The sequence below is a fragment of the Littorina saxatilis genome, linkage group LG17 (assembly GCF_037325665.1).
Source record: "Littorina saxatilis isolate snail1 linkage group LG17, US_GU_Lsax_2.0, whole genome shotgun sequence".
Classification (NCBI taxonomy): Eukaryota; Metazoa; Mollusca; class Gastropoda; order Littorinimorpha; family Littorinidae; genus Littorina; species Littorina saxatilis.
In genome coordinates this window covers 10371433-10385750 of record NC_090261.1, presented here as the reverse complement: position 1 = coordinate 10385750, position 14318 = coordinate 10371433, and the positions used below count along the sequence as shown (strand labels likewise).

The window sequence follows — 14318 nt, the reverse complement described above, 5'->3', positions numbered from 1 at the left end:
CACACACACACACACAACTTTAAAAGTAAAAGCGATAAGAAAAGAAAATATACCCGCGTATCGTGACTTTTTCGCGTTATAATCCCTATTTGCCCTGAGATTGACCGTACTTTTCTTCTGGTTATTGGCTCCACCTTTCTCCGCACTGACCTACTTTTAAGCCCCGGGGAAAAACAGATCAAAAGATAATATATATATATAACTATAAGAACATATAAGACGCACACAAAACCGGCTGCATGTGGATCTAAAACAACCAGCGATATCTGACACACACACAGACGTATATTAATCAGAAAACCAGGTCAAGTAAAGATAACAAGCTGCAGTAGATCCATCGAGATAAAAGTTCACCTGGAACCCAGGGACTCTCATAATCAAGCCGCACTCCGCGCTTCCAGTTCAACCATGACACGTGCAGCAGTTTCTGCAGCGTCGTTGCTGCTGCTGCTGTATGCCCTGCACTGCAGCAGCGACGTTAACGCAGCCCAAGGTCAAACCTCACAACCCAACATCGTCATCCTTCTCGCCGACGACCTCGGGTGGAGCGATGTCGGGTGGAGAAACCAGTTCATGCCCACCCCGACTTTGGACAAGATGGCGAGGGAAGGGATGATTCTCAATCAGTCGTATGTCCAGCAGACGTGCTCCCCCTCTCGCGCTGCCCTCATGTCGGGAAGATACCCGCATCATCTGGGACTTCAGTATAACACCATGAGGTCTAGCTGGACTCTCCACCTGCCTGACGATCAGCCTATTTTGCCTGAGGTGGGTTTGTGATTTTTTTATTTTTACAGCTCACTGATGTTCACGAGAAATCAATGTAGGGGAAGGTCTCCTAATATGGACCACTTTTTGTTTCATGCTGATAACTAGCTTGTTTTCTTGCGAAGAAGTTTCATTTTGTGTTTGGTAGTCCTTCTCTCTTAGGTTAACCCTTAGGCCTAATTAGAGTGAAATAGCTTTGATAGACATTCAGCAAAAATTCAATACAGAAAAAAATCACAAAGGGTCCATATTAGGAGCCTGGGCGCCTAATATGGACCAGTGAAGCGGCCTTCACGAATCACTGTAAAAAGCCCCCTATACTTCAAAATAACATGATACAACTTAGTGTACAAGTCAGACTAATTAAAATATGCTCTAGATTTATCTGTTTCGGGTTGATGAGACCATTATTTGAAGCACAACAGGAAACTAAAGAAGCTTATCAAAAACAGAGTGAAAATAAGTGAAATTATCAACTTCCACGAAAATAAGACTTTTTGTTAAATTTCTTTTTTAAATCTCGAGGGCTAGTTATAGGTTATTTCCAGCAAGCTTCTTAATGAATTAATGAAAATAGCCTTTAGCTTTTATTTTCTTCGATTTGTTGAAGGTGGTCCATATTAGGGGACTCGCACATACTTTGAGATTTTGCTATTATTTTTTGTTTGCAGTAGAAACTCGGGGTCAACACTGCTAAAATGTAACAAATACGGTCTTAGCTGTCAAAAAGCTTTGGCTGTGGACAGAAACGAGTCCGTTTTAGGCGGCACATTTAGAGTGAACGATGCCAAAAGGGAAAAAAAGAGAAAAAGCCTAACGGTTTTGAGATTTCTGTTTCTGCAACTGTTTTGACATGTGCAAGTTATCCAGAGAGGGTGAATACAGCGAATAAAACTTTTTTGAGCGCTCTAGCGCCATTAGTTTGTCAGACTTGAACAGGAGGTGGTCCATATTAGGAGCCGGTCCATAATATCAGGAGCCCTAATGAGAAATAATAGAATTTTGTAAAATGTTTTGTAGCGGTTTTGCCCGATACGACTTAAAATTCACCATAAAGACGAAGGGATAATAAAGGGCCTCGCATTACAATTGGTATTTGTGGTGTGTCTGTATGCAGTACCAAAGCTCAAAAAGGTCTTCTTTCCCCGCCCGTTCCTTATATTAGGCTATGGTTTCGATGCGACGATGGTAGATATGGACAGTGGAATCACGTCAATCCATTCATTAATTAGATGACGAGGCATTTGGCCACCTTGAGAGTCATATGTGAGAAAAGTCCCATTATGTAAAATGTAAGTTGCGGTGCAAACACAATCAGTTTTAAGAACACCCCACCAGACCATCCTCATTTCCAAAGCCGCAGGAGATAGACTGCCATATAAAAGTATGGAATGAAGGTTCACACAAGCACATCAAAATAAAAAAAATATAAAAAAATAAAAGAAAGAAATAGGTTGAGGAAAGTTTTTTTTCTCAGATCAAACGCAGGCTACAAATCTGACAAAGGACTGGGTTTTTTTCCGGTAGACAGATGTGTACTATCTTCATTATTATGCCAGAAATCCGAATTCAGTTTTTTTACAATGTAATTTGTATGCATTGATTTCTACAAGCTATTTCAAATTACGGTGAGATGTTTCAGTCTGCAACTACTGGACATCACTGATGATTTATATTCCTTTGTATTTTCTGTCCTGACAGGCCCTGAAAAAGCTTGGGTACGCTACCCACATGGTAGGCAAGTGGCACCTTGGTTTCTGTAACTGGCGCTACACACCAACCTACCGCGGGTTCCAGTCCTTCTACGGATATTACAACGCTGCAGAAGATTACTACACACATATCCAACAGTGAGATAAATATTTGTTTCTGTGTGTGAGTGTGTCTGTCTGTCCACCAACCTATTCATTCGCACGTGAGCAAATAAATAAGCACATGGATGTGCTTCAGCTCCAGTGCAGACGTGTTCGTGGTGATTATAAATGATCAAAAGCAACAAACTGGCTTACTTCTTCAAGATCAAATGCTACAAACTTGCTTTCTTTAAGAGTGGACAGTCTGATTCGCTAAAGCAGTCTAAATTTCGCTGCGAAAGAACTTGCTTGGTAACTTGTTACAGCTAGCAAGTTTCAGGTATTTTGTAAATTTCCCTGCAACAATTTTTTCTAAACTTCTGAATAACAATCAGCCAACTCCAGACATACTTTTGTTAACCAACAGAGGCCAGCTCGCTTCAATTCTTTTAATAACATTTTATTCACAAACAGCCACCAGCAAGCTTCAGACCGGCTTCATTTATCAACAACAGACAGATAGCTTTAAACATTAGCAATATGTAAAATAAATACTATTTAATTCATTTATTAATAATTATTTCATGCATTCATTAATTAATTTATTTATTTATTCACTTAAATGTATTTATTTATTCATTTATCATATATTTATTCATGAATTTATTTGTTCATTTATGGATTGATTGATTTTCTTATTGTAGCCATGGCTACGATTTCCGTGACAACGACCAGGTGGACAAGTCAGCGGTTGGTCTTTATTCCACCAACCTGTTCAATGACCGCGCCATCAGGATCATCAATGACCACAACACCTCACAGCCCCTCTTCCTCTACCTCGCCTATCAGGCCGTGCACGGACCGCTGCAGGTAGTGCATTTTGTCTCTTCTTTTCATCAGCCTTTGTCACTTTGTCACTTTAATTTCAATGACTGTATTTCCCTGCAAATATAATTCAGTTCAACACACTTGTTCTCAGTAGAATGAACGCTGCAGACAGTTCACTAGCTCTCTCCCTTTTCCTTTATTGTTTTCTCTCACTACGTGTAATTTAAATAAATTTATTTTTGATATGACTGCATTTCCCCAAAAACTAAATCAGTTTGAATCACTCTTCGAGTAGAATGGCTAATTTTTTTCGGGTGGGGGTGGGGGTTGGGGGGGGTGGGGTGGGGGGGTGGGGAGTCCACCAACTGTGCCTGTCAGGCTTTTCACGTAGGCCTAATGCCCTCATTGCCTTTTATTTGTCGGCCATTCCAATCAAGATGTAAGATTGTCTGCTATCAACGAATTACTGTCAATAAAATATACGTTCTGGCATGCCTCGGGAAGTGTGTTTGTAAGAGGTCGTCCGAAGGTAAATGGTTCGTCGCTGTGGAATAAATAGCTTGTGTTCTATTCCTTTTCTTAAACCATACATACATTCCTTTGGGACATAAATCTCTGTAAAGGCACCATCCATCGAATACTCATTTTTAAAGACCATCCTTCTGAAGCTAAAAGTCTAATCACTAACTATGACTCACATCTGTTTTTTCGAACTGTCCTCGTAAACAATCAATACAATTTCGAAGAGCTCAAGAGTTGCACTGTCTAAGTGTTCGACGTCCTTGTTTGTAAAGGCTCCCCAGTGGTACATCGACCAGCACTGCAAACACATCCCGGACAACAACCGCAAGATCAAGTGCGGGATGATCGCCGCGCTGGACGAGTCCGTGAAGAACGTGACTCACGCTCTGAAGCAGCGAGGTCTAATGGACAACACCTTCATTCTCTTCTCCTCGGACAACGGCGGGCCTGTCCATGAGTACGCCAGCAACTATCCGCTGAGAGGATCCAAGATCACTCTCTGGGAGGGCGGCACCCGAGCGGCGGCTTTCGTGTACGCGCCTAGCCTCCTGCAGAAGACGAACTCGTCGTACGAAGAGCTGATCCACATCACGGACTGGTACCCCACGCTGGTGGAGGCGGCTGGCGGGGGCAGCTCCGTGACCAACATTGACGGCGTCAGTCAGTGGAAGAACCTGCTGAGCGGAGGCCCCGGACCTCGCCAGGAGTTCATCTACAACATGGACGAGGTGCGCAACGACTCCGCCATCCGTCGCGGTCGCTACAAGCTCATCCAGGGATACGCTCGATCCCCCCAAGGCTGGTACGTACCGTCCGAGCTGGAGAACGTAGTATCCGAGAAGACGCAGGACATCCACGGAGGGCTGAACCACAGTCCGCCCTACTCGCTCTACGACCTCGAGACCGATCCTGAGGAGAAGCACAACATCATTGACAGCCACCAGACGGTCTTCCACAATCTGAAGGCTCGCTTGGACTCTTACAGACCATCCCTCGTACCCACCAAACACTACGACAATGTCAAGGCGTCCAATCCGGACCATTTCAACGGTAACTGGTCACCCGGCTGGTGCTGAGTGCAGAAAGTTCTGTCAATGATTACACTTATCTCGGTGTTTTATCTGCATTCTATAATTTTGCATTCAGCGTGTGCCAAGTGTGTTCGCATCGCGCCCAGGTCGTGTACATCGGGGATATGAATGTCCATTCAACATGCTTAAATCTTATAATGGAATTTTTTTTTAATAAACCGAGTCACATCTTTTGTTCTGTCGGAACAATACATTTCTAGAAGAAAACAAGCGAAGGCTCTTTGTGTTGACAAAAGTATGAGTGTTGTTTTCTTTGTGCTCCAGGATATGTATCCAGACATGCGTATATTCTCACTCTACCCTCCGGTTTTTCTCTGCAAGTTGTAAATGTTTCTGTCTGTTTCTATTTGCCTTTTTAACTATGTCTAATTTCAGATAATGTATCCTTTCATGCATATGGCGGTATTTACAAGAAAATAGCATCCAGTTCAATTTGGTCCTGTTGAACGACAGCTGGGGGGCCATACACTCTTTTTATATTTAGTCAAGTTTTGACTAAATATTTTAACATCGAGGGGGAATCGAAACGAGGGTCGTGGTGTATGTGCGTCTGTCTGTCTGTCTGTCTGTCTGTGTGTGTGTGTAGAGCGATTCAGACTAAACTACTGGACCGATCTTTATGAAATTTGACATGAGAGTTCCTGGGTATGAAATCCCCGAACGTTTTTTTCATTTTTTTGATAAATGTCTTTGATGACGTCATATCCGGCTTTTCGTGAAAGTTGAGGCGGCACTGTCACGCCCTCATTTTTCAACCAAATTAGTTGAAATTTTGGTCAAGTAATCTTCGACGAAGCCCGGACTTCGGTATTGCATTTCAGCTTGGTGGCTTAAAAATTAATTAATGACTTTGGTCATTAAAAATCTGAAAATTGTAAAAAAAAAATAAAAATTTATAAAACGATCCAAATTTACGTTTATCTTATTCTCCATCATTTGCTGATTCCAAAAACATATAAATATGTTATATTCGGATTACAAACAAGCTCTGAAAATTAAATATATAAAAATTATTATCAAAATTAAATTGTCCAAATCAATTTAAAAACACTTTCATCTTATTCCTTGTCGGTTCCTGATTCCAAAAACATATAGATATGATATGTTTGGATTAAAAACACGCTCAGAAAGTTAAAACAAAGAGAGGTACAGAAAAGCGTGCTATCCTTCTACTACCCCGCTCTTCTTGTCAATTTCACTGCCTTTGCCATGAGCGGTGGACTGACGATGCTACGAGTATACGGTCTTGCTGAAAAATGGCAGCTACTTGACTAAATATTGTATTTTCGCCTTACGCGACTTGTTAAATTTCTATAAGCCTTTTTCACTATGTGTAATTTTAACAAATGTATTCTTTTATATGACTAAAGAAAGTTAGTTTTAATCACTCTTCGAGAAGAAGGGTAACTTTTTTTTTTTTATTTTTTTTTTTAGTAGTCCACGCACCATGCCTTTCACATATTGTCCCCATTCCATGAGGCTGTAAGATGTTCTTCTATAAATGAATTCAACCTTCTGGCATGCATCGGAAAGTGTATTTCTATTCGAGCGCACGAAGAAAAATGGTTGTTCACAGAGAAAAAAAGAACTTTATTGTTTATGCCCCTTCTATAAGTCCTAACATGAATCTCTTGGGACAATACTCGCTTTTAATGTGGGTTCCTCAAATATTCCGTCGCAAGAGGAATCACAAAGCAAAACTCCGATCTCTTCTGCAAACTCCCCCTGTAAAACTTCCCAACAATCTCCTTCAGCTTAAACTTGTGCTGCACTGTCTAAGTTTCCGAGGTCATTCAATCAATCAATCAATCAATATGAGGCTTATCCGGTAGCTCAGATGGTAGAGCACTGGACTTGTGATCGGAAGGCGCGGCAGGTTCGAATTCGGGCCGGGACGGACACGGGTCAACTTTATGTGCAGACCCAGAGACGGAAGCCATGTCCCACCCCCGTGTCATCACAATGGCACGTAAAAGACCTTGGTCATTCTGCCATAAGTGCAGGTGGCTGAATACACCTAAACACGCAGACACCTGGGTAGCGCGACTCCGTTGCTGCTAGCTTTCCACTGGGAGGAAGCGACCCGAATTTCCCAGCGATGGGACAATAAAGTAATGAAAATGAAAAAAAAAAAAAAAAATATTCCGTGGGTACAGTTCTAAGCGCAGGGATTTTTTTTTAATTTTTTAAAATTTTTAATGCAATTTATATCGCGCACATATTCAAGGCGCAGGGATTTATTTATGCCGTGTGAGATGGAAATTTTTTTTACACAATACATCACGCATTCACATCGGCCAGCAGATCGCAGCCATTTCGGCGCATATCTTACTTTTCACGGCCTATCATTGTTTCCCAAGGTTCCCCAGTGGTACATCGACCAGCACTGCAAACACATCCCGGACAACAACCGCAAGATCAAGTGCGGGATGATCGCCGCGCTGGACGAGTCCGTGAAGAACGTGACTCACGCTCTGAAGCAGCGAGGTCTGATGGACAACACCTTCATCCTCTTCTCTTCCGACAACGGCGGGCCTGTCCGAGAGTACGCCAGCAACTATCCGCTGAGGGGATCCAAGATCACTCTCTGGGAGGGCGGCACCCGAGCGGCGGCCTTCGTGTACGCGCCCAGCTTGCTGCAGAAGACGAACTCGTCGTACGAAGAGCTGATTCACATCACGGACTGGTACCCCACGCTGGTGGAGGCGGCTGGCGGGGGCAGCTCCGTGGCCAACATTGATGGCGTCAGTCAGTGGAAGAACCTGCTGAGCGGAGGCCCCGGACCTCGCCAGGAGTTCATCTACAACATGGACGAGGTGCGCAACGACTCCGCCATCCGACGCGGTCGCTACAAACTCATCCAGGGCTACGCTCGCAATCCCAACGGCTGGTTTGTACCGCCCGAGCTGGAGAAAGTGATGAATCAAACGACGGTGGAAATCCACGGACAAAAGAACAATCCGCCTTACTCGCTCTACGACCTCGAGACCGATCCTGAGGAGAGGCACAACATCATTGACAGCCACCAGGACGTTTTCCACAATCTGAAGGCTCGCCTGGACTCTTACAGACCGTCCCTCGTACCCACCAAACACTACGACAGTGTCAAGGCTTCAAATCCGGACCATTTCAACGGTAACTGGTCCCCTGGATGGTGCTAGGAGAGCGGAAAAAGTATATCTGATCCTTAAACTCAGCAATGTAGCTTTTTGTTATTTTGCATACACTGTGCCTGACTGAATTATCGATTCTGCTCACCGGTCGTACATGTTTATGGCAAAGATTAAAAGAGATGTTGACTTCCATTCGTCACGATCAAACGTTGTAAGTGAGATTGATGGCCAAAATTATCTGTTGACAGTGTTGTTTGAGCAATTCAGTTTCGGGTTAAAAGAAAAGAATACTGTTTTTGTGGACGAAAGAGTGAATGGTATTGATATTGTTTTAAGTGTTTCTGTATACATGTATATAAACCTGCTCATATTCTTAGTGTTCGCGTTGCTTCTCTCTTTTTTCCCCTCTGTATGTGACGCACACACACACACACACACACACATACACACACACACACACACACACAACTGGAGAACCGGGTATCCCGGGTGCAAGCATAACACTCAGCGCCTGGGTGACATCATCAAGACAGCGTGAATGTCTTGGTGTAAAATACCCAAAGCTCTGACATGACATGACTTGTTTTTGTAAAGTTTATTGAACACAGCTGTGCAAAAGATCAGAGCCTCTCCCGATGTGTAGGTTTCACAGTCTTCAGTGTTGGCTGTGATGTCCTTGACTTTGATATTCAAAACAAAATACAAAGCAATCCAGTTAAATTTACATAAGAAACCAAATAATCCTGATTAAAAAAAAAAGCAATCAATAAAAAAAAGTTGTCGATACAATCGAATGTGAAGTAAACGGTATTATCTGTACACGTGTCTGTCTCAAAAATAGTAAATAGTTCAGTTTTAAATGACTGTTAAAAGGTTCGGACTTCAAAAGCTTTGTAAAAGTAACAATTTTAATCAAAACACAACTAGAAATGGTTTTGGAGAGTTCTCTACAGCTTATGTTCGCAAGCACTGTATTTTTTTCTCCCGGCAGTCTGAATTTGTCTCACGCCCTGAACAAGACAGTTCGTCTGCTATACCCAGCATATACAGAGCGAATTTACATGATACGCCCCTTCCGTACGCTTAGTCCGGAATTGTTCTTTTGATCACTTAGCTTAAATATGATAATCTGTTCTCTTTGTGTGCGTGAGCGCGCGCGCGCGCGTGTGTGTGTGTGTGTGTGTGTATGTGTATGCGTGTGTAAGTGTTTGTGCGCGCGTGTGTGTGTGTCTGTGCAGTGTGTGCGTGTGTGTGTGTGTGTGCGTGAGCGCGCGCGCGTGTGTGTGTGTGTGTGTGTGTGTGTGTGTGTGTGTGTGTGTGTGTGTGTGTGTGTGTGTGTGTGTTATTTTGGCTGTTAGAACATGACTTCAGACAGCAGAAAAACTACACGCACGCAAGTTGTTCTCATAGACTTCTTTATTTCCACGCAAAGCAAACATTAACAATGCTCCACAAAATAAAGATCAAGCGAGCCTAAATCTTAATTTATTCAAATAGAGGCAATATTCAACACATTGGCAACTAAGCATAGAACAGTCCCTGAGCCGTAAACTTGATAGCAAATGTCAATTCAACAAAAGACTCGTTTCGTTTCTTCAACACCAACCCGGGGACCAGTTACCGTTAAAGTTGGAGGGGTCCGCGGCGTGCACGCGGTCTGTAGTCTTGCTGGGCAAGAGAGACGGTCGGTAGGAATCCAGGCGAGCCTTCATCTGCTGGAAGACGTCCTGGTGGCTGTCCAGGATGTCGTTCCTCTCCTCGGGGTCGCGGTTCAGGTTGAAGAGCTGGTAGGGCGGACTGTGGCCTCTCCCGTTGTGGATCTCGTCAGTGGTGGCGTTCACCAGCTTCTCCAGCTCAGGTGTGACGAACCAGCCGTTGGGGTTGCCCGGGTAACCCTGCACCAGCTTGAAGCGACCTTGACGTAGGGCGGAGCTGTTGGTGACCTCGTCCATGTTGTAGAGGAACTCGTGGCGAGGTCCGGAGCCTCCGCTCAGCAGGTTCTTCCACTGACTGACGCCGTCAATGTTGGCCACGGAGCTGCCCCCGCCAGCCGCCTCCACCAGCGTGGGGTACCAGTCCGTGATGTGGATCAGCTCTTCGTACGACGAGTTCGTCTTCTGCAGCAAGCTGGGCGCGTACACGAAAGCCGCCGCTCGGGTGCCGCCCTCCCAGATGGTGATCTTGGATCCCCTCAGCGGATAGTTGCTGGCAGCTGCGCGAACAGGCCCGCCATTGTCCGATGAGAAGATGATGAAGGTGTTGTCCATCAGACCTCGCTGCTTCAAGGTGTCAGTCACGTTCTTTACACCTTCGTCCAGCGCGGCGACCATCCCGCACTTGATCTTGCGGTCGTTGTCCACAATGCTGCTGCAATGTTGGTCTAGGTACCACTGGGGAACCTGTGGGGGAAATGGTCCAAAAGATTACAGGGCAAGGAAACAGAGAGAAGTCGACCCACGGCCCAAGTTGTCTTGAAGTGTAAAAGAAACCTTAAATGGCATTCAGACTTATTTTTTTTAGGTAATCTTAGAAGTTCGAGGTCTTACTTTCATATTACGCAAAGACATTTTGTTATTAGGTGGGTAGGTGTGGTTCAGAATATTAACTGTGTTAAAAAAAAAAGAAGCAGTGGCATTGACGTTCGTCACCAACTCTCGCTGAACAGATTTATTTATAAATCCAAGATGGTGGCGGCCTAGTCTTAACTTTAATTTTGCCTGCATGCAACTGAGGTAAAATAAAAAATAAAAAATACAAAAAACTTTTATTTTGAAAACTTAAGCCAATTAAACTTAGAGGCACAGTAAACCTCCCATAAACCATCCCAGATACTGTCAGGCTTTTACACACAGTACAAACACCCTTCCATTTGAACGCTCACCAAACGGGAACATCCTAGGTGCCCTACGTAAGGAGCGAGCAATTTTTAAAGAATTAATTTTTGCGGATTTGCTCAGAGACAATCGGACCGTGGTGCGTTTTGGCGCTAGACCTAACTTTTAAAATCTAAATAATAAATTGATAGCTTGTTACACAAACATTCTTAAATCATAAAAGAATTCTTTTTTCATCAAGACAAGATCAGTACAATTCGAAGTTTTGAAGTTTGAAAAAAGAAAAGCCCGGAAGCAGGGTCACGCAAGGTCGTGGTTCTCGTAGCAGACGACGGTTTATGTCTATCGCCAGTTCCTCTGAACACAGTCAAAAGCCATCGCTTGAGTTCTTGTGAACCACAACCGTTTGTTTCGTGCATAGTCAGAGGTACATTATAACGTGCTATTGCAGATAAGCTCACATCGAGTCGCATTCAAATTACTAACTGACGACTACATTGTGAAAAAGGGAAACTGGATCACACGGCCCGGGTTCACGATGGCTCAAACCACGCAAAAATAAATTCTTTGAAAATTGCTCGCTCTTTACGGAGGGCACCTAGGATGTTCTCAAGCGGTGAGTGTTTAAATGAAAGGGTGTTTGTACTGTGTGTAAAAGCCTGACAGTATCTGTGATGGTTTACGGGAGGCATACTGTGCCTTTAATACTTTGATTTAAGAAATGTGCTCCTCAGTGTAATACCTGCATTTAAAACTAAAATACAATTTACATGTCATGTTGTGTTTGGTTCTGGCGGCAGAAAAAAAATTACGGACATGTCAAGCACAGAGTATTAGGCCTACCTGCAGCGGTTCGTGCACGGCCTGATAGGCGAGGTAGAGGAAGAGGGGCTGTGAGGTGTTGTGGTCATTGATGATCCTGATGGCGCGGTCAGTGAACAGGTTTGTAGAGTAGTGACCAACCGCTGACTTGTCCACCTGGTCATCGTCACGGAAGTCGTAGCCGTGTCTGAAGGAGTTATATGAAACAATATATAACTCGCAGTTTCTTTTACTATAAGTTTCAACTGCCTGCAAACCATTCCACTTAAACACTGTCAAAAATGTAAGTAGGTCATTAAATGCAAATCGGATTGAAAAGTACAGTACTGAATGGTGTACATTCAAAAGAATTAGTACAGATTAGATTTTCAATCCAAACAACTTCACATGCCTTACCCTCGCCGTTATTCTGTGGTTTATAAACAATTTAAAATGTGAACATATGTACACCACAAGCAAGCCTTTTGGTATGCAATGCAACAATTTCAATCACAAAGTTTACATCAGCTTCGGACTTATCACATTTTCTGTTCAAGAAGTCATTTAGACTGGCCAAGAAAAGGCAACAAGAATCTAGAATCACCGATAGTCGGTGGCCGAACTCCTTCTTATCCTCGCGCAGTTTGGTAGACCAGATTTCATATGAGCAGAAAGGTGGACCTACTTTTGGATGTGTGTGTAGTAATCCTCCGCAGCGTTGTAATATCCGTAGAAAGACTGGAACCCGCGGTAGGTGGGTGTGTAGCGCCAGTTACAGAAACCCAGGTGCCACTTGCCTACCATGTGGGTAGCGTACCCCAGCTTTTTCAGGGCCTGTCATGACGATGTAGGTATTGCACTTGATAATCAGTCACATAAGCAAAGAAATAATGAAACAAAGCAAAGGAAAGAAACACAAGCATATTAATCTGCTTTTGAAATAAACGAATAGTTTTCTTTTATACCCCCCCCCCCCCTTCATAACACACACACACACACGCACGCATACGCACGCACGCACGCACGCACGCACGCACGCACGCCGCACGCACACACACACACACACTGACAAACACACACACACACACACACACACACACACACTACCCGTGCACGTCGTACATACTCTATGATACACTGTTACGGACACAAAACTCCAAACTTGTTATCTTACCTCAGGCATAATGAGCTGGTCATTAGGAAGGTGAAACACGTGGTTGGCGGAAACCGTTTCGTGCTGGAAGCCTATATGATACGGGTATCTACCCGACATGAGAGCAGCGCGGGAGGGAGAACACGTCTGCTGGACATACGACTGATTGAGAATCATCCCTTCCGTCGCCATCTTGTCCAAAGTCGGGGTGGGCATGAACGGGTTTCTCCACCCCACATCGCTCCACCCGAGGTCGTCGGCGAGGATGAAGATGATGTTGGGTTGAGAGCTGTGGGCGGCGTTGACGACGTCGCGGCTGTGCAAGGTACACAGCAACAACAGCAGCAACGACAATGTGTAAACAGCAGCACGCGTCATGATCGGAACCATGCAGTGTGGTACTGATATTTCTGGTTTCTGTCTCTTGTCTTGTCCTAAATTTGACCTACTAGTTTGTTATTCTAATATTCTTCTAAAACTGTGACACAATCAAGAGAAGTATATTCTTGTTTTGGATTTCACTCTCAGTATACTTGCTGCACCACGTTCTGGTTACTTGGGATTTTCAAGAGAGCTGACCTTTTGAGTTTTCGTTTATCTTGTCCTCGGCGTTTTTTGACCTGTTTCTTCAACGGAATTTGTACCAGAAGAATAATACTAGCTTTAGGTTTGCTTCTGAGTACGAGTAGGTCGTGACACATTTGTTTTGATGCATGATTACAGCGTGAACTGTGCTATGGGTGGAGTACCTACAAGAATACTGAGGACGGTTTTCATTTTATCATGTATTACACCTGTTTTGCCTTACTTCTGAAACGGTTTACAAGTTGTTTTAAAAATGTTCTGAAAACTCTTGTACTTGATTTTAACTACGCAGAAAGTGTTCGTGATACAGATAAGAAATTTTTTGTTTTGTATTTTATATGCTGCTGTGTAGAGCCAGCCACGGTGTAATTGTGTGCCGGTGTGTGTGTGTGTGTGTACGTGTGTGTGTGTGTCCGCACGTGTGTTCGTGCGTATGTGTGTGCTCCTGATGAAAGACTGATTGTCTGTCACGATCAGCCTGCTTCTCTTCGCGATTATTCAAAATGTGGTTTAAGTATTGCCACGGTTTCATTTTAAATTTAATAAGAACATTTTGATAGTTACCATTTTGTGTTTTATTTGTTTTACCGTGGCCTCAGCCCGAACCCTTTTGTGTACACACCAACACCACCAGCACCAGCACCATCATGAACGAGATGCGAATATGATGGTTTAAAATCGTTTAGAAGAGGACTGGAGGGAGGGGGGGGTGTTAAAACTCAGTGTGACTCAGTGACGACTGACTTGAAGTCGGTGCACTTAGCCTGGCAATCATGTTAGCTAATGCGTCAAAGGCACAGCGAAAAGTTCGCTATGACCTACATTAATCG

The 14318-nt window shown here is 43.8% G+C and overlaps 2 protein-coding genes across 3 annotated transcripts; one reads left to right on the top strand and one right to left on the bottom strand.

Moving 5' to 3' along the window:
• Positions 1–265: 265 nt before the first annotated feature.
• LOC138952762 (arylsulfatase B-like) lies at positions 266–8485 on the top strand. 2 transcript variants are annotated; one of them, XM_070324482.1, is made up of 4 exons: positions 266–768; positions 2470–2618; positions 3266–3431; positions 7363–8485. In XM_070324482.1, the coding sequence occupies exons 1-4, from the start codon at positions 409–411 to the stop codon at positions 8161–8163; spliced, it is 1476 nt and encodes a 491-aa protein (XP_070180583.1). In that variant the 5' UTR covers positions 266–408; the 3' UTR covers positions 8164–8485. The 2 variants fall into 2 exon arrangements, with proteins under 2 accessions (XP_070180583.1, XP_070180582.1); XM_070324481.1 differs by lacking the exon at positions 7363–8485 and adding an exon at positions 4184–5212 and having other exon boundaries at positions 299–768.
• A 1028-nt stretch (positions 8486–9513) lies between these two features.
• LOC138953128 (arylsulfatase B-like) lies at positions 9514–13676 on the bottom strand. The gene is made up of 4 exons (XM_070324918.1): positions 12925–13676; positions 12436–12584; positions 11793–11958; positions 9514–10514 (listed from the first exon to the last, which is right to left on the bottom strand). The coding sequence occupies exons 1-4, from the start codon at positions 13291–13293 to the stop codon at positions 9711–9713; spliced, it is 1488 nt and encodes a 495-aa protein (XP_070181019.1). The 5' UTR covers positions 13294–13676; the 3' UTR covers positions 9514–9710.
• Positions 13677–14318: the final 642 nt, after the last annotated feature.